Raw genomic sequence first — 18,762 nt, forward strand, 5'->3', positions numbered from 1 at the left:
CTTTTTATGTTATAAGTATTATCTTTTATTGTGAATATTGATAGGTTAACCATCTCAAAGATAAAGATTTATGAGACCGTATTCCAAAAAAACTTTATATATTATAAATAATTTCATTATTTTTTTTAGGAAATAATTTCATTATTTTAGTTCCTATCAAAAATAATCTTCTTTTATTGTATAATAAAGTAGTTAACATTTAAAAAAAATTAAAAGACCCTTGATTAACCTTTTTCAAATAACTCAATTAATTACAATTTAGTGAAATAAAAATTATTTAGCATGTGTTAGAATAATTAATTATCTTTTAAATACTAACTTGTCATATTAAATTCAGATCATTTTTATTTCGAAAATTTTCTCTCAATCTCAATTATTCAACCATTAATAATGAAGGCTTCTAGCTTTATCGTTTACTTGTTCAACAATTTTTTTTTATATGGAAATCCCGCATTTCATTTTTAATTTATTTTCAAATTTATTAGTTATTTATATAATTTATTATATTAATAATAATGCTTTCATAAAGTTAATATTTTCTAATAAATTATAGTATAATCATATTGTGATATGTGCTCTATTTAATATGCTTGTTTGTTTGTATTAAAAGAGTCTAAATAATATATTTGGAATCTAAGGCTATAATATAACTTAATCTAAAGCCAAATTTGATTATAGTAGTTTGTAGGAGACCCTTTTTTAGAAGATCCCTCTATATAGCAGAGTGCATTTTATTGATTTATTATATAAATATAAATTCTAGAGATAATGAGATTTTTAATTTTTCCAGTAAGTCACTCGTGAGTAGATGTTCAGAATTATGCGATTATTGCAATCAGTATTTAGTTGATCGGATCCGTTATCTTTCCCGAACCATATTTTTATGATTAAAAATCACAATTAAAAAAATAGAAGAAAAACAATAAATTGTATTTTCATAATTGCTGAAATTATTATTTGAATTCCATATCAATCTGAAGAGTTAAAAAATGAATTAAACAGAAAATAAAATTCACGGGTCGGATTTGAACCATTTAAATTCATGAAATGGGCTATTTCGTATCCTCCATGTAAATGATACATGGGCTACTAGGCCCAATAATCAGGAGGTGAGCATTAAATTTAGATAAGTACCGAAATAGTGGGCCGCTAATAATTTATAATTGAGCCCATGAAGACCATTTTCACAATTCATCCATTTAATTTCGAATATTATTATCCCAAATTCTCTCAGCATTCAATGACGGGGGAAATATTTGCGTTAATTCTTAAAGCACATATAGTGAGGAAACTAATTCTTTACAGGAAAAATGCTAAAATTTCTTCCTATGCTTTAATATTATAGTTCTAAGATCTAACTCGACTTTTCTGCTTCCATTTTTGTGATTATTATATCGAAAATTCAATCAAAGCGTAACATAAGGTCATTGAATATGAGCATTGCTTTTATGTTATTGATGATACCCTCGGGATAGCCCGGGTTGTGCCCGAGTCATGGACGATTCTTGTGCCCGGGGCATGGATGACCCAGGATACTGGATGGATGGCCAGAATCAGGACAAGTCGGCAGGAAGGGTTCATCAGGAGCCGGGCGGGTGAATGCCCGGGACGTCTCCTTCCCGGGCCACCAGACGCCCGGGCTCTCGTTCAAACTCCCGGGAACTTTGTACCCGGGCCACCTCGATATGAGCACCGCACTCGAGTATACTAGCAGAATAGGATGTGGGCGACTGTCCTATCTCTGACACCAGGCCGATGGGTTGACAAAATCAGATGGGCTGGATGTGACCAGTATGAGATTTGACAAGTCAGAATATAGTGTGTGCTCAGCCGTGGTACTATAATTAGTAGGTAGCACGGAGAACGAGGTCATCATTACTTCTCCTACTATAAATATCAGGTTCCCTCTTTACATTTACATTCATTTATTTACACCAATATCACAATCATCACTTGGTTACAATGGTTCTTGGCTTGAATCATTCACTGAATTAAGCATCGGAGTGGCCATGCCGGACACCCCTCTGGCGCCCATTCACGTGGTTACCTTCTTGAGTGCAGGAAATCCTCTCCGCCTTGGAAAGAAGCTTCTGGTTCAGATATCTACATTGCTCTTATTTCTTTCATCATTTTGATAGCAGATCCGGTGGAGCACCCGACCCTGCTCGTCCATTTCACCCGGATCGCATCATTGGCGTCGTCTGTGGGAAATTGAGCTCAAGACGTAGATATGGTTTCCATTCAAAAATAAGCCCAACTATGCTTTGTAAACATACAAGTCCGACCAGCTCGGCACTCAGATTTTATATGTGGATTTCATATGGGCTCAAAGCTCAGCAGCTATCTCGGATGGGCATGAAGAGCATTTGCTATGCACTCAGTAGCATACAGCTATATTAGTCACCTAATTTAGTTCAACCAAAGAAGTTTCACTCTACCGGAAATGAATTCGGATTCAATATTTCCAGGTTAGTGATTTAATTTTTAATAAAACTAATACAGCAGGTAAAGCAAAATCTCTTAAACCCGGGAGGTACGAGGCCCCGGCACATTATCTTAAGTTCGGGAGGTAGGAGGCCCCGGCACATTATCTAAAGTCCGGGAGGTACGAGGCCCCGGCACATTCTTGAAAGTCCGGGAGGTATGAGGCCCCGACACATTTTCTTAAGCCCGGGAGGTATGAGGCCCCGGCACATTATCTAAAGTCCAGGATGTATGAGGCCCCGACACATTCTTGGAAGTCCGGGAGGTATGAGGTCCCGGCACATTATCTTAAGTTCGGGAGGTATGAGGCCCCGGGACATTCTCTTAAGCCCGGGAGGTATGAGGCCCCGGCACATTATCTAAAGTCCGGGAGGTATGAGGCCCCGGCACATTATCTTAAGCCTGGGAGGTAATAGGCTCCGTCACATTATCTTAAGTCCGGGAGACACGAGGCCTCGTCACATTATCTTAAGTCCCGGAGACACAAGGCCCCGGCATATTATATAAGCCCAAGGTTCTCAAACCTGGCTCGGGGCTCCGCACATCGACCATTCCCAAGTCCTGGGACATGCTCCCCGGCCCAAGGCTCCGCACCTTGGTTATTCATGAAGGCCAGGGCTCCGGACCCTGATTATCTATTAAGTCCAGGGATCCGTACCCTGGTTCGGGGCTCCGTACGTCGACCATTCATGAAGGTCAGGGCTCCGCACCCTGGTTATCTATTAAGTTCAAGGATCCGTACCCTGGCTCGGGGCTCCGTACCTCGACCATTCATGACGGCCAGGGCTCCGCACTCTAGTTATCTATTAAGCCCAGGGATCCGTACCCGGGCTCGGGACTCCGTACCTCGACCATTCATGAAGGCCAGGGCTCCGCACCCTGGTTATCTATTAAGTCCAGGGATCCGTACCTGGCTCGGGGCTCCGTACCTCGACGATTCATGAAGGTCAGGGCTCCGCACTTTGGTTATCTATTAAGCCCAGGGATCCGTACCCTGGCTCGAGACTCCGTACCTCGATCATTCATGAAGGCCAGGGCTCTGTACCTTGGTTATCTATTAAGTCCAGGGATCCGTACCCTGGCTTGGGTTTCCGTACCTCGACCATTTATGAAGGCCAGGGCTCCGCACCCTGGTTATCTATTAAGCCCAGGGATCCGTACCCTGGCTCGGGGCTCCGTACCTCGACCATTTATGAAGGCCAGGGTTCCGCACCCTGGTTATCTATTAAGTCCAGGGATCCGTACCCTGGCTCGGAGCTCCGTACCTCGACCATTCATGAAGGCCAGGGCTCCGCACCCTGGTTATCTATTAAGTCCAGGGACCCGTACCCTGGCCTAGTGATTCGTACCCTGGCTCGGGGCTCCGCACTTTGATCATTCATCAAGCCCGGGAGACGTAAGTTCCCGGCATCTCATCCCATCTCTGGGATACATGAAGCCCCCGATGCTTTTACAGACAAACTAAATATTTTCCATGATCGGGCACACAAGACTAATCGGAACAGCGAGTCTGACTCTAACCCGACTATTTAAGGAGGGAGTGATGATACCCTCGGGATAACCCGGGTTGTACCCGAGTCATGGACGATTCTTGTGCCCGGGGCATGGACGACCCAGGATACTGGATGGATGGCCAGAATCAGGACAAGTCGGCAGGAAGAGTTCATCAGGAGCCGGGCGGGTGAATGCCCGGGACGTCTCCTCCCCGGGCTACCGGACGCCCGGGCTCTCGTTCAAACTCCCGGGAACTTTCTACCCGGGCCACCTCGATATGAGCATCGCACTCGAGTATACTAGCAGAATAGGATGTGGGCGACTGTCCCATCTCTGACACCAGGCCGATGGGTTGACAAAATCAGATGGGCTGGATGTGACCAGTATGAGATTTGACATGTCAGAATATAGGGTGTGCTCAGCCGTCCTACTATAATTAGTAGGTAGCACGGAGAACGAGGTCATTATTACTTCTCTTACTATAAATACCAGGTTCTCTCTTTACATTTACATTCATTTATTCACACCAATATCACAATCATCACTTGGTTACATTGGTTCTTGGCTTGAATCATTCACTGAATTAAGCATCGGAGTGGCCACGCCGGACACCCCTCCGACGCCCATTCACGTGGTTACCTTCTTGAGTGCAGGAAATCCTCTCCGCCCGAGAAAGAAGCTTCTGGTTCAGATATCTACATTGCTCTGATTTCTTTCATCATTTTGATAGCAGATCCGATGGACCACCCGACCCTGCTCGTCCATTTCACCCGGATCGCATAAGTTATGATCGAAATTTTCCGATAAAATCATCCCAAAAACTATGTAAAAGCATACTCTTGTAAAAGTCACGTAATCATGTTCACCCTCAATTAAAATCTTTATGCTCCTTAATTTTACACTTACTTGAAAATTTAAAATAATCTAATATAAGTGAGCAGATATTAGGTTTTTTTTTTTAGTAAGAGCAGATATTAGCTAAAACAATCAAAAATATAAAGAAATGAGAGATATTAAAGTGCATTATTTCTGTACGAATATCTTGATGGCTCCTGTGGGAAGGCAGGGGGGAATGAGAAAGAAAGGTCAAGAAAACAAGGGAAAAAATCCAATTGCAAAAAAAAAAAAAAAAACTAATAAATAAAAAATCACGTTAAGGAAAACTATCTCAAGCTCTAAAAATATAGTCTTGAAGTTTTTTATTAAAAGGGAAAAAAATTAAGTCTCATCTTTCAATCAAAGCCTCGATTCTTGTACAAGTTCCCAGGTTCATTCATGGGAATGGAGGTACTAGTACTGCGTTGATTATCAATATCAACAATAGTTTTCCTCCCTCCACGTGTTCGCCCGTAAATTTTTCCGCTTCCCAATTCAATCAAGATTTCAAATTCAGTCATTACTCATATTTATATATACAGCTAAAGGTTGCAGATTTCTTGAAATTTATGTTGTTTAACTGCGGAAATGGAATGTTCTGGTGTGTTGCACAGCAAATTTTGTTCTTTTTCTCGAAATATTGCCTCATTAGATAGATTACCTCAGAATTGTTCTTCCATTAAATTTCTTCGTCAGAAACCTTCAAGTTTCCTGCCGTTTAGAAGAAATTTTCGCTCATTCTCTGTCAGACCCATCAACAGGAATTTTCTTAAACCGTTTGTCTCCGCTGTTTCTTCAGTTGAAACCAGGTAAAGTTTTTTCACTTTCTTGTCACTAATTGTGTGTACCTATCTGTAGTAGGAAAATATGTATTGAATCTGAGAACAAGGCAAGCCTTATTTCCTTCATGCCCCTGAAACTCAGACTCGTGATCCAAACTAAAGCAAAAAAAAAAAAAAAGTTGTTAGACGTGCTATTTTTATAACAATGTATTTTTAGTTCTGTCAAAACTCGAGCTGGTCACATTTTTTTTCATCTTTTGTTGGTTTAGTGATGAAGAAATGAAGAGGGGAAATGAAAAGGAATATCAGCTTAAAAAGTCTGGTGGTAACAAAGTTAAGCTAAAAGTTAGGCTAGATCATCAAGTTGAATTTGGGGAACATGTTGCGATTTTGGGATCTGCCAAAGAATTAGGATTTTGGACGGAGATGGTGATGATGGACTGGACGGAAAATGGTTGGGTTTGTGATTTGGAACTAAAGATCAATGAAGAGCCCCTTGAATATAAATTTGCGATAGCAGGAAAGGATAAAGACTTGAATTGGGAAACCGGTAACAACCGTACTCTAAAGCTGCCAGAGAGGGGAAGTTTCAGTATAAATTGTAAGTGGGACTCGACTAACGAGCAAGTAGAAGTGCTACTGTTGGAGGAGGAATATGAAGGAGTTTTGGAGGAGGAAAATGAAAATGGAAATGTTATCCGTGATGCACTAGAAGAGGTGGTTACCCCCAGTTCATTTGTGGAGCAATGGCAAGGTAAGGATGTTTCATTTGTGCGTTCAAAAGATCATTTTGATGCAGAAAGGAAGAGAAACTGGGACATATCGGGGCTACAAGGGGTTCCTTTGAAGTTGTTGGAAGGTGATCAGCGTGCTCGGAACTGGTGGCGTAAGGTATTTTGAGCCTCTTAAAGCTTGTGAAACCTCTACTGAAGTCTCATTTGGCCAATTTGTAGTTTCTTGTTACGACTATTATTTTCTGCATTTCTTATTTTCAGCTTGAGGTCATACGGGAGCTCGTGGTTGAGAATATTGAGAATGGAAAGCGCTTGGAGGCTCTCATATATTCAGCAATTTATCTAAAGGTTTTATTAATTTTCGTATTTAATTTGGTTCTCTGAGCAACTAGCTGTACACTTACCTGATCATATCGTTTTTATGCAGTGGATAAACACTGGTCAAATTGCTTGCTTTGAAGATGGCGGTCATCACCGGCCAAACAGGCATGCTGAGATTTCAAAACTTATTTTTCGCGAATTGGAGAGAATTTCTGCCAGAAAAGATACTTCACCTCAGGTTTCCTTCTTTGTAATTTTAGAAGCAATTTAACCTAAACTCCATCAGATTCGTTGAAATTGTTTAATTAGTTTGGAACCACCATTGCTGTGATATTATATAGTTTAAATACAAAAGTAATCCTACTGTCTTTAACTAATATAGATTGTTATCATTATCTTTTGTCAGTTTTGCATGATATTTGTAGTTTCATATATGAGGATAACTTAATATCATATAGCTAACTCATTATACACTTTCATTTTTTCTTTGGATTTTATTTTATTATGTCATTGTTTATCCACATGGATTTGATGCTCTTATTTTACACAGGAAACACTTGTTATCCGCAAGATTCATCCTTGTCTGCCGTCTTTTAAGGCAGAGTTCACCGCATCAGTTCCCTTGACTAGAATAAGGGATATTGCTCATAGGAATGATATCCCACACGATCTTAAGGTTATTCACTGGAAATGCTCTTTTAATCTTTTTTTTATCATGCGTGGAAAATTTGAGTTACTGACATAATAAAATAAACATTTCAGCAAGAAATTAAGCACACAATACAAAACAAGCTTCACAGAAATGCTGGTCCCGAAGATTTAGTAGCCACAGAAGCAATGCTTGCAAGAATTACCAAGAGACCTGGAGAATATAGTGAATCATTCATTGAGCAATTCAAGATATTTCATCGAGAACTTAAAGATTTTTTCAATGCTGGAAAGTAAGACCCGTTTCATTTTATAAATCACAGCCTATATCAATAAAGAAGTGCCATATCTGATATTGTTCTTTCTGAGTTTTGCATTGAATTATTCAGATTCAAAATTAATTTTTTTTTAAAAGCTGGTCTGGACTTTTTTCGAATAAATGTTATCATGTGTATATACAATATAATATCTGTGTTTCTTGGATAGTGGAATTTTAGGTTAACCATCTTTTGATGTTTTCACGTCAATGAAGTCTTGAGGAACAGCTGGAATCAATAAGAGATTCATTGGATCAGAGCTCGGAAACTTTGCCTTTGTTTCTAGAGTCAAAAAAGGTATTTCTTTTCAGCGTTGGATTATAATATTGTAGTTTGATAGTTCCCTGGAACTAAAATTGATGTGTTAAATGTGTTAGACGAAACTTATTTACACGTCTCAATATTAACATCTTTCGATACGTTGCTTTGGGTATGTGTTCATTCACACCTCAAATATTAGAGATTATTTTTCAGGTTTTGGATAATATGGATGGAAGTGATAATATTGCAGAAAATGGATGGATAAGTGTGTTGATGAAAATGATTCAAGCTATGAATAATCTTCGCAAAGAAATTATAAAGGGTCTTGAAAGTGGTCTTCGAAACGATGCTCCTGATGCTGCAATAGCAATGCGCCAAAAGGCAAATTTAACTTAGCTATTTCTCCATAATATCCAAATGCTGTGTTAATATATGTGTTCGCACATTGCAGTGGCGTCTTTGTGAGATTGGACTCGAAGACTATGCCTTTATTCTTGTTAGCAGGTAGACCACTGCATTTTTACAAAAATATCAAGAATATTAGTTTATAATAATTATTACTGTCCATCTGATATTATGTATACATATTTTGTTTTGCAAGATGTGATTAAAATATGGTCTTTTGGTGGTCTATGACAATCAAATTCTTTCTATTTCGAATGGACTGTATAGATTTCTAAATGCACTTGAAGCTAGGGGAGGAGCCATTTGGCTTGCGGAAAACATAGAGCAAAATAAAGCTGATTCTTGGACCGATCCAATTGATGCTCTAGTCATCAGTATCCATCAGGTTGGCTTATCTGGCTGGAAGCCTGAAGAATGCATTGCCATCGGAAATGAACTTCAGGCATGGCAAAAGAAACTCCTTTTGGAAAACGAAGGTATCTTGTTTCTTCATAAAACTCATAAAATTTGTTGTTTTTAACCATACCATTTTTTCTACCATCTATTTTGTTAACCGTAAAAAGGCATTGAGGATGGGAAGAGAATATGGGGATTGAGGCTTAAAGCTACACTTGATAGAGCTAAAAGATTGACAGAAGAATATTCCGAGGAACTTCTTAATTTATTCCCTCGAAATGTGCAGGTAGATGAACATTTTTGCATCTCGTGAGCAATAATAATTCATGTTTGTACTTATTTAATAATTAATAATTCCTCATAATTCATTTGAATATATATGTATCTTTTGATGCGGTGAATCTAATATCAAATATATTCCTGGTTTCAAATCTTCAACCATTGCCTGCCTTCTTAATTTCGGGTTCGCGATAGAAGAACCTGAATCTATGACTCTTGGTTCTTGCAGATACTTGGAAAAGCTTTAGGGATTCCTGAATATACAGTGAGGACATATGCGGAAGCTGAAATTCGTGCAGGGTACAATTATCAAACTGAGTGCAGTTTAACATAACCCATCCTCTAAAAGAAACCCTACTCAGGCGTCTAATTTTCAATGGAAAACAGCGTGATATTTCAGGTTTCGAAATTCTGCACTCTTCTTTTGAAGGCTGTAAGAAAGGTTCTTGGTTCTGAGGGCTGGGATATTCTTGTTCCTGGATATGCTTTTGGAACTCTCGTCCAGGTACTATCTCGTGCCTGAAAAGACACTTGAGAGTATACGTGCACATGTGATTGTTATGACCTTACATGTCACTAAACTGCATCTCAGTTGGAGAACATTGAACCAGGATCAGTTCCATCGACTATAACAGGACCGGTTATTCTTGTGGTTAACAAAGCTGATGGAGATGAAGAGGTAAATTAATTGTTAAGAAAACAAATATCAAGATGATATTCGGATAGATTTCAGTTACATTTAAGATTAAGTTTTGATGGCGACCTACTGGATAGGTAACATCTGCTGGGGTAAATGTTACTGGAGTCATACTGATGCAGGAGCTGCCTCATCTCTCTCATCTTGGTGTTCGGGCTCGACAAGTAAGTCTGGACCATAGGAATTTTGAATTTTTTCAATGAAAAATGGCACCCAAAGTTGGTTCTTTAACTGCAGGAGAAGGTTGTATTTGTGACCTGTGAGGATGATGAGAAAGTTGCATATATCAAAACACTGGATGGAAAATTTGTCGAGTAATATTTTTTGTCATATTCCAAGAGAATTTTAATTTATGCGAGACAATTTAATATATTTTGGGTCGACCCACGGCCTTGGACTATCTTTTTCTGTTGTGTTTTGTTTTTTCTCCAAAGCTTTATGCGCTTTGTATTTCAGGTTAGAGGCATCAACAACTGGTGTCACTTTGACGCCATCTTTATCAGATAGCAGAAATGGCAACATCACATTGGAAAAACAAACATCCACTGGAAACTCGACTGATAATAGTCACTCATCGCGAATAATCAAGTTCTCTGTAAGTCATTACGTCTAATTTGCTGCAACAGTTGTCTGGATGTTTTAACCAACTTTGAGAGAACTTTTTGTCTTTCAGGGTCGACCAGCTGAAGCAGGCGTTATGCTGCTTGAAGATGCTGATCTAGAAAGCGCAGGTGGAAAAGCTACAGCTTGCAGAAGCCTAGCTTCATTAGCAGTTAGTTCAAATAAAGGTAATATAATTTGTACTTAGAGTTGTCTGGTAGCATCTTTCGTGGTAACTATATCCGGGAAGGAGCTGCATGTATCCAGTAACCAAATATTGAAATTTCATATGTAATAAGTTTCACCGCTCCAGTCAGCTAAATTTCTAGGTTTGCCACCTGAACCTTGGACAACCCGTTGCATCTGATAAACTAACGATGAAGTTTCCCTTTAAAAATTGCAGTGTACAATGAACAAGGAGTTCCGACGTCATTTAAAGTCCCTTCTGGAGCAGTGATACCATTCGGTTCGATGGAAATGGCTCTGGAAAACAGTGGATCATTAGAGACCTACAGATCCCTTCTTGAAAGCATTGAAACTGCAAAAGTGGACAAAGAACTCGATAAACTCTGTGACGAATTACAGGAGCTTGTATCTTCTTTAAACCCTTCAAAAGCAATCATCGACAGGTTATCACAAATATTCCCCACAACAGCACGCTTAATAGTCCGTTCCAGTGCAAATGTGGAGGACTTGGCCGGAATGTCAGCTGCAGGGCTTTATGAATCCATTCCCAACATCAGCCCTTTGAATCCAATCATATTTGGACGTGCTGTCACCCGTGTTTGGGCGTCATTGTACACACGCAGGGCAGTTCTAAGCCGCAGGGCTGCTGGCGTGCGCCAGGCTGAGGCTGTGATGGCTGTTCTGGTGCAAGAAATGTTGTCTCCGGACCTGTCTTTTGTGCTACATACCCTTAGCCCTACAGACAATGATCATAGTCTGGTGGAGGCTGAAATTGCTCCAGGTCTCGGGGAAACTCTGGCTTCAGGTACGAGAGGAACTCCTTGGCGTCTCTCGTGCGGGAAGTTTGAAGGCACAGTGAAGACATTGGCATTTGCCAATTTCAGCACTGAGTTGGTGGTGGGAGGCAGCGGCCCTGCTGACGGAGAAGTGATGCAGTTAACCGCAGATTACAGCAAGGAACCCTTGACGGTGGACAGAGTTTATAGACAACAGCTCGGGCAGCGACTCGGTGCCATTGGTTTCTTCCTGGAGCAGAAGTTTGGTTGTCCGCAGGATGTAGAAGGTTGTTTGGTTGGAAAAGACATATATATCGTGCAGACAAGGCCTCAACCGCGATAAAGATGATTGCATTTGGAAAGAGGAATACAAGGGCCAAGTCATACCAACATGCCACGAAGTTCGTGACCATCCATCGTTCATTATATTTTAGAATGACGGATGCATAATTCTATATGACAGTTGATACATGATATTAACAAATTTTGCCCTCTCAAGTAGTGTTTACGAAAATTATCGATTAAAGATCATCACTTCACAATAAGCACTGCGATAATTTAAAGACCATCATTTCAAAATAAGCACTGCGATATAGAGATGTCTATGTTCAAATCAAGTTCGAACAAAAATGTTGGATTAAATTGCACAACTCCTTAAAATGGTAACTAAACAAAGCAATCTTTAAGGCGCAAGTCTGAATCACGACGTTGGTAACCAAGCCTAAACATTTACAAAAGAACATAGAGAAGAATTTGCTTGTGCTGTTGAAGGGGTTAGATTTCCGGTCAAATTCCTGTTGAAAGTAACTGCAGAAATTGAAAACAAAAAACCATCAAATAAAAAACTGCGGTTATCAACCACGACAAATGCCAAGAACAGTTCATACGAACTGATAAGAAGCTCTTTCTTGTGAAGCGGGTAGAAAATCACCTTCAGAAAAGGAAAACAGAGATCAAGATAGCTTAGCAAGAACAAAGATCAAAGTCTGCTACGTAAGAATGCAAACCAAAAACAAATAGATGTTTTTTATAAGTTTTCTCCACTTAACCATTACCAAGAAAATTATATTTGGAACTCTTCTAGTAGTAAAAATAAGGAATCCTTGGAGTTACCTGTACAGCTTCGAATTGCCAAAAAGAGAGTTTCTAGTTGATTTAGAACGTGCTTCTTTTTAAAGCTGAGGCTTTTCAGAATTGATAATAAGGCCTACAAACACTCCGTTGCTATTCCGACTAGGAGAAGAATTCGGTTGGTTGCTGATAATACTATTTTCTTTGTATTCACCATCTGTGCGACAATCCTCATTGCGCAAACCACGTTCCGCAGGCTTGGATATCTCGATGATCTTTCCAAACAATTGAAATGAATGACCACCAATTGGACTTGAAGAAGAATGTCCTTGCTGTCCAGATGACCCAATGCCACAGAACTGATCGCTGTTCTGACTACTTGATGATAAGTTGTGCAGAGGTGAGTTTTTAATGTTCAGAGCTGCAGAGACTGGTTTCGAATTTGAATCTGCACCATTTGTAAGTAGGTTGGCGAAAGTCTGGAGGGAGTTGTCACTCTCGGAGTTGGACAAACTGGATATACAACATTGATCTCGCCTGGCTCCCTGCATGCTAGCAGGAAAAGAAGAATGATTGAACACGGACGAGTTCAGATTCTCTGCCATTGCATTAGTTATCTCGTTCATAGGGACATAACAATTTGCCTCTCCATGATGCTGGAGGACTTTTAATTTCTTATGATAAGGAAATGGAGAATGAAGCTGTGGCAAAGGCAGAACATATTCGATTTGCCAAGGGTTCAATCTGTTCATGTTCTGCAGGGGTTGAGCATCATCCCATGTTACCTACATGAGAAAATTAAAGAACTTCAGAACAAGAGGGTGGTAGGAAGCTATTGAATGTCACGTTGTCTTGCAGTATTCACTAAAAGTACTGGGATGACTTGATGAAAACAGAATAAAAAAGAAAAAGAAAATCACCAGCAAGAAGAAACAAACGCAGACATCATCCTATGCAAGTTCGAAGTTTGAAACTCTTGGGGTTTCCAATACACTGCCAGTTTATCCATTTCACATAATGATAACTGCTAGACATATGCGTTTGAGTCATCTGACAATTTCAGAACATTTTCTTGTAGTTCGAACATAAAGTCAAACTGTACGCATGACCTAAACACATTGATTTCCGTATCCAGCAAATCTTACAAAGCGAGTTTGACTTTACACCTAAAATCCCAAATACAAGAGCTTGAAATTAAGCATGATTATATAGCATCTAACCAAATCAATCACAGGGCATCATTGACTCAAATATAACATAACAAATCAAACCATGTTTCAGGGCAATGCTCTAAATATCCAATCACCGCCTGTCCGCCTCCATCTTCTGAACAATGAAACAAATCCAATTTATTGCAACATATATCATGCAGCAGTCCTGAATTGCATAACGTCGGTAACAGAAACAAAGCCTATAAACCTTTCTTACAATCCGTTCAATACATTAAACAGTAAATTAGAGAATTTTTTAATAGTTTTTACATCATTAATTATAGAAGATAAGGCATACGACCAAATTTTTTTTTCTAGGAAAAAGAAAAAAACAAAACATAGAGAACATAATATCGACCGGACAGCCCATAATCAACTCAAGCCAATACCGGAAACATAAATACAACCTCCGAAATCCAACATGCATGATGTGGAACTGTCCTAAACATCAAAACAATGCTCACTGTAGCTAACATTAAAACTTACTCAACGCACAAATAATGGCAAAAGAATCCAGAAAGGAAAAATAATAATCTACTGTTATACAATCTCATAATCAAGATAAATATCCACCCAAGAGTATCATATAAAATCAACATAAATGTACAGTTGAATCGTATCATACCTGGAGCATGCGCCAGGGAGAACCACGCCATGGCCCGGCCTCCGGTGACCCGGCAGCCGTTATGGTTCCGTGATACCATGTCATCCTCGACGTATCCTCCGTCTCTACTGCCATTTTCACCTGCATTCCAGGGCTCCAGCAAATCCGCAATGCATCTTCCACCCTCTCCGCGCTCACCACAAAATCCGGCAATCCAGCCTTAGGATAATACACCACCTCGAATGCCATTCCTTTCGCCGCCTTCTCCATCGCCTCCATCACCTCATCCTTGCTACCATTGGAAGTGCTTTCGGCAGAGGTCCATGCGTTTTTGTTGCCAAATCGAACGGCTCTCCTTACTCCAATGAAGAGCTCGGCAGTGGATTCTTTCCGCATAAACACAGTGGAATCTCCCGCAACGAGGCGTTTGGCATTGACAAACTTGCTCCAACCAGTGGTTAACAAGTGGCGGCGTGGTGTGCCCCGATAGATGTGTCGAAACTCCCATGCATTGTTATTGGTGTCTTTCATCGTCAAATTTTGGACAGGGGGGTCAGCCTCGAAGTCGAGTGGTGGAAAAATCGATTCCGCGCAGTATCTCGGGACAGAAAACCCTCCGCCATTATTAGCATCCGATGGAGTCAAAATCTTCGCAAACGAGACCACGCCGTTTTGAATGTCATCGCCGTTGCCATGGCGATTCGCCGCGCGTTGCACGTGGGGGTGAAGTGGCTGCAGAAGAATTTTGGCGAAGACCAGGTCGGAGATATGGCTCGAGAGTAAACGAGCAGATAGAACTTGGCAGAAAATCAATGGCCTTTTAAGGGGAATACCGGAATTCACGATGGTGGGAGAAGGGGAATGTTCGATATGACCTTCCGGGAAGTAGTAGACGTAGGAGTGAGGGGATGGGATTTGTACGGATGAACCGGCAATTGCGAGCCAAACTCCGGCGTCAACCTCGGAGGCGGTGGCGTGGTTAGACATCGGCGGCGGTGGGAGGCGTGTACGTATTTGTGTATGTATAGATTACGTATGGAAAGTGGGGAGTGAAGAGGCAGAGCCAAGGGGGTGAGGGGAGGCAAGGGTTTGATATTTATATTGTTGCAAAAATACCCTCGCCTTTGTCTGGGAATTACGGGAATGTGTGCGAGCCGACGTCATAACTGTCTTCCAGCAAACTATATTGTCCACGCGCTTCTTCGCACTTGGGATACACACAACCCTATTATTATTCAGCAAACAAATATATTAAATCAGTAATTTCATATTATGGATGGAAATCTAAGTTAACAAATAATGTATCAGTATGGTTTTTAAAAAATAAATTGACGTTTAGTGATTTTTATATGAATATGTGTGGAATATCTTATGGTATTGATTATTTGTTTTAATTTTAATAAAAAGATTTTAAATTTGAGATGAGTTTCTAATTTCAAATTTTTTTTAAAAAAAGAGGGAATTGGTTAGAACTAATATTTTAACAAAAAGCGCGTGCAATGAAATTGCTATCACCCTCAAATGTTATACTAAACAACAATAATTAACACTGTGAGAACAAAACATGTCAGTCGAATTGACAAGTAAGCCCCCACCTGCCCAGAAACATGTTTCATGTCACGTTTTTTGTAATTTTCTATTATAATATTATATATATAATATATATTAAATTTTGAAGGAAAAAAAAAACGTAATAAATCCACGCATGATATTCGCGCAAACATATATTCTAATGTTAATTCAGTATGTTAAATTTCAATTTAAGTTGATATAAAAATTATTGGTAAAAAAGATAGACAGAGAAAAAACATTAAGATTGCGGATCAATTATTCAAATAAATAACTTGATATTTGAAATTAATTGTCAAAGTGGATTTTATTAAATAAGTAGATTTGGAATTTGTAACCTGAAATTCATCCATTTCAGACATAAATAATAAATAAATTGAACAAAAATACAGATTGTTTCAGTCTCTGAAGTAAAGTTCCAAAATTTTATTTTTCACTAATGCTCTATATTTAAAAAGTATAAAAATGAATTCCATAAAAAAAAGTATATAAATGAATTCCATAAAAAAAAAGTATATAAATGGAAGATAGGAAGCGAGAATTATTTATAAAAATTAAAAAAATTCACCGACAGGACTCTTAAAATTTTAATTGCGATGCATTGTCATATCTTTACTATTAAATCGTATACGTACTGATCAATGAAGATGCACTTATCTATTGGATGTATAATTTAGATATGTTTCATAACATCTAATAGACGAGTGTTCAATAGTACTTATTAACTCACTAAATCAGTAATTTAAAATTAATTCAAACTTCAGAAATTAGGATGCATTTAAATATGTATAAACATGCAAGGCATGCACTCAATCGTTAGAAGTTAGTATGGTCAAGATTCATGAAACTGGCGACTGCAGAATGAATTAAAAAAAAAAAGGCGGCACTTAATTTTTCTTGGTTTTGTACAAAGCAATACACTGAAAGGTAAAAAGTAGCCACTGTGACAGACTCTCTCGTCTGCTTTCCTACACTTTTCTTCCGTTTTTTCCTTGTTTGTTGTTGCTTTCTCTCAATATATATTGGCAGCCCCAAATCCAAATGTTTTTTTCGAGTTGGATATAAGATAGATATTAGGGAGTCTTATTTAGAATCTTGGATCTTCTAAAATGGAAAGATATTTGACTAACACTACAACAAAAAAAATAACTTTTCACAGCGCACTACTAACAACGCACAATAAATGCACGCCGTTAATAGTATTATTAACAGCGTGCATGTTTATGTGCGCTGTTAATAGTAAAAAAAAATTTAAAAAATGTTTCTAGACATTAACGGCTTATATTAATCGCACGCCGTTGATATTATTATTCACGGTATGCATATTATTGCAGGCTGCCAAAAATAGGCGCCCAATTTCATTTGATTCACGGCATACATATTATTGCACGGTGTTAAAAAAATGGGTTTTATTTAGTGACGGTTTTAAAATCGTCGCAATTTTTAAATTAGCTACGGTTTAAGAAAAACCGTCGCTAAATATAACGACGGTTTTATTAAAACCGTCGCACCTTTTAAATTAGCGAAGGTTTTACTCAAACCATCGCTATATTTAGCGATGGGTTTAACAAAGCCATCACAAGTTTTAAATTAGCGACCGTCGCTAATAACCAATGTTTAATATATAACTGTCGCTAATAGGGATGATTTTGGTATATCCGTCGCTCTTAGCGACAATTGTATATAAATATCCGCACTCTCGAACTATTTTCTTCCACACCGCCTTCACGGCACTTAAATTTTTTCTCGTTGGACGATTTTAGTTTCGATTTAGGGTACGTTTTTTCACTTCAATTTTTGGTAAATTTTTAAGTGTTAGTTTAGATAATGAAAAATTGTCGCTAATTAGCGACGGGTTTACAGAAACCGTCGCTAATTTTAGATACAGTAAACATGTTGCGGATATAAAGAATATTAATGACGTTTATATGCACGCCGCGGATAATAGTACGTATTAACGCACGCCGCGGATAATAGTACGTATTAACGCACGCCGCGGAGAATCATGAACTTTCAACAGTTTGCAGTTCTGCAGCGTGAAATGTGAGTCACGGAAAGAGAATTTGCGCGCTGCGAAAAATCATTTTTGTTGTAGTGTTGCAACCCAAAACCCATTCACATAATTCAAAAGATAGTCTATTAATATTCACTCAAAATGGAAAATACCAGGAGAGAAATATAAATGGCATGATATAAATATAAATATATATATATATATATATATATAAAAGAAAAAAGAAGTGCCGGATATTATATCTTAAGAGCAACCACAATGGGTGTTAAATAGGTGTTATAACACTCATTTAACACCCTTTCTCCATTGTGAGTGAGCGTTATAACGTCCCACTCACAAGAGAGAGAAAGGGGGACGTTCATATGTTTGAACACCCCTCTGTCTGCTTATTTTTTTAAAAAAATTTGACATTTAGCGATGGTTTTTTCAAAAACCGTCGCTATTTACGACGGATTTTCAGAAACCGTCGCTGAACGCGGGCCCCACATACGTGATGATGTTTTCTTATTTAATGTCATTTAATGTATAGGTATAAATTTCAAATTTTCATTTTTTAAAAATATATTCGGATATTAAAATAAATTAAAAATAATGTGCATCACCAACTTCGTGCCGAATTAGTTGAACATATTTGGTCACAATACAACAACAATTCCTTGAATTAGTATTTTGCATCTTCTATTAAGTTTAATTTATTTTCTTTTATTTTTATGCAAGTGTTATTTATTATTATATGTTGTACCGTTTTATTTTAGGTTTATAATAAATTTTTAATTTTAAATAAATGACACTCAAAAAATTAAATTATTTTACGTACTAAATATATAAAAACATATTATTATTAATATAAATTAATAATAATTTAAATTTCTTAAAAAATTTGAAATTGAATTTATTTAATTTAAAGTAAGAATAAGATGAATAAGTGGACATCGGGACCTACAAATCATGAGTGTGAGTATTAAAATGAATGTGGGAAAATAGATGTATTAATTATATGTGTATGTGGCATGTGGACTCTACGATTTTTGATGAGG

At 38.4% G+C, this 18,762-nt stretch overlaps 2 protein-coding genes across 5 annotated transcripts; one reads left to right on the forward strand and one right to left on the reverse strand.

Annotated features, from left to right (window-relative positions):
• Window positions 1-5,150: 5,150 nt before the first annotated feature.
• LOC142525528 (phosphoglucan, water dikinase, chloroplastic-like) lies at window positions 5,151-11,770 on the forward strand. Of its 2 annotated transcripts, none has more exons than XM_075629842.1 (19): window positions 5,151-5,663; window positions 5,906-6,527; window positions 6,632-6,718; window positions 6,798-6,929; window positions 7,242-7,367; window positions 7,454-7,632; window positions 7,872-7,953; window positions 8,131-8,298; window positions 8,369-8,421; window positions 8,590-8,798; window positions 8,886-9,004; window positions 9,227-9,297; window positions 9,385-9,502; window positions 9,590-9,676; window positions 9,772-9,858; window positions 9,932-10,008; window positions 10,151-10,289; window positions 10,368-10,482; window positions 10,698-11,770. In XM_075629842.1, the coding sequence occupies exons 1-19, from the start codon at window positions 5,443-5,445 to the stop codon at window positions 11,597-11,599; spliced, it is 3,594 nt and encodes a 1,197-aa protein (XP_075485957.1). In that variant the 5' UTR covers window positions 5,151-5,442; the 3' UTR covers window positions 11,600-11,770. The 2 variants fall into 2 exon arrangements, with proteins under 2 accessions (XP_075485957.1, XP_075485958.1); XM_075629843.1 differs by having other exon boundaries at window positions 5,535-5,668; window positions 5,914-6,527.
• A 42-nt stretch (window positions 11,771-11,812) lies between these two features.
• Window positions 11,813-15,194, reverse strand: LOC142525529 (auxin response factor 17-like). 3 transcript variants are annotated; one of them, XR_012815086.1, is made up of 3 exons: window positions 14,164-15,194; window positions 12,370-13,112; window positions 11,813-12,063 (listed from the first exon to the last, which is right to left on the reverse strand). XR_012815086.1 is itself a non-coding variant. In XM_075629844.1 (2 exons), exons 1-2 carry the CDS (start codon window positions 15,127-15,129, stop codon window positions 12,429-12,431), a joined length of 1,650 nt encoding a protein of 549 aa, XP_075485959.1. In that variant the 5' UTR covers window positions 15,130-15,194; the 3' UTR covers window positions 11,870-12,428. The 3 variants fall into 3 exon arrangements, 1 of the variants encoding a protein (XP_075485959.1); XR_012815087.1 differs by having other exon boundaries at window positions 11,870-12,187; XM_075629844.1 differs by having other exon boundaries at window positions 11,870-13,112.
• Window positions 15,195-18,762: the final 3,568 nt, after the last annotated feature.

The sequence above is a fragment of the Primulina tabacum genome, chromosome 14 (genome assembly GCF_025594145.1).
Source record: "Primulina tabacum isolate GXHZ01 chromosome 14, ASM2559414v2, whole genome shotgun sequence".
Classification (NCBI taxonomy): Eukaryota; Viridiplantae; Streptophyta; class Magnoliopsida; order Lamiales; family Gesneriaceae; genus Primulina; species Primulina tabacum.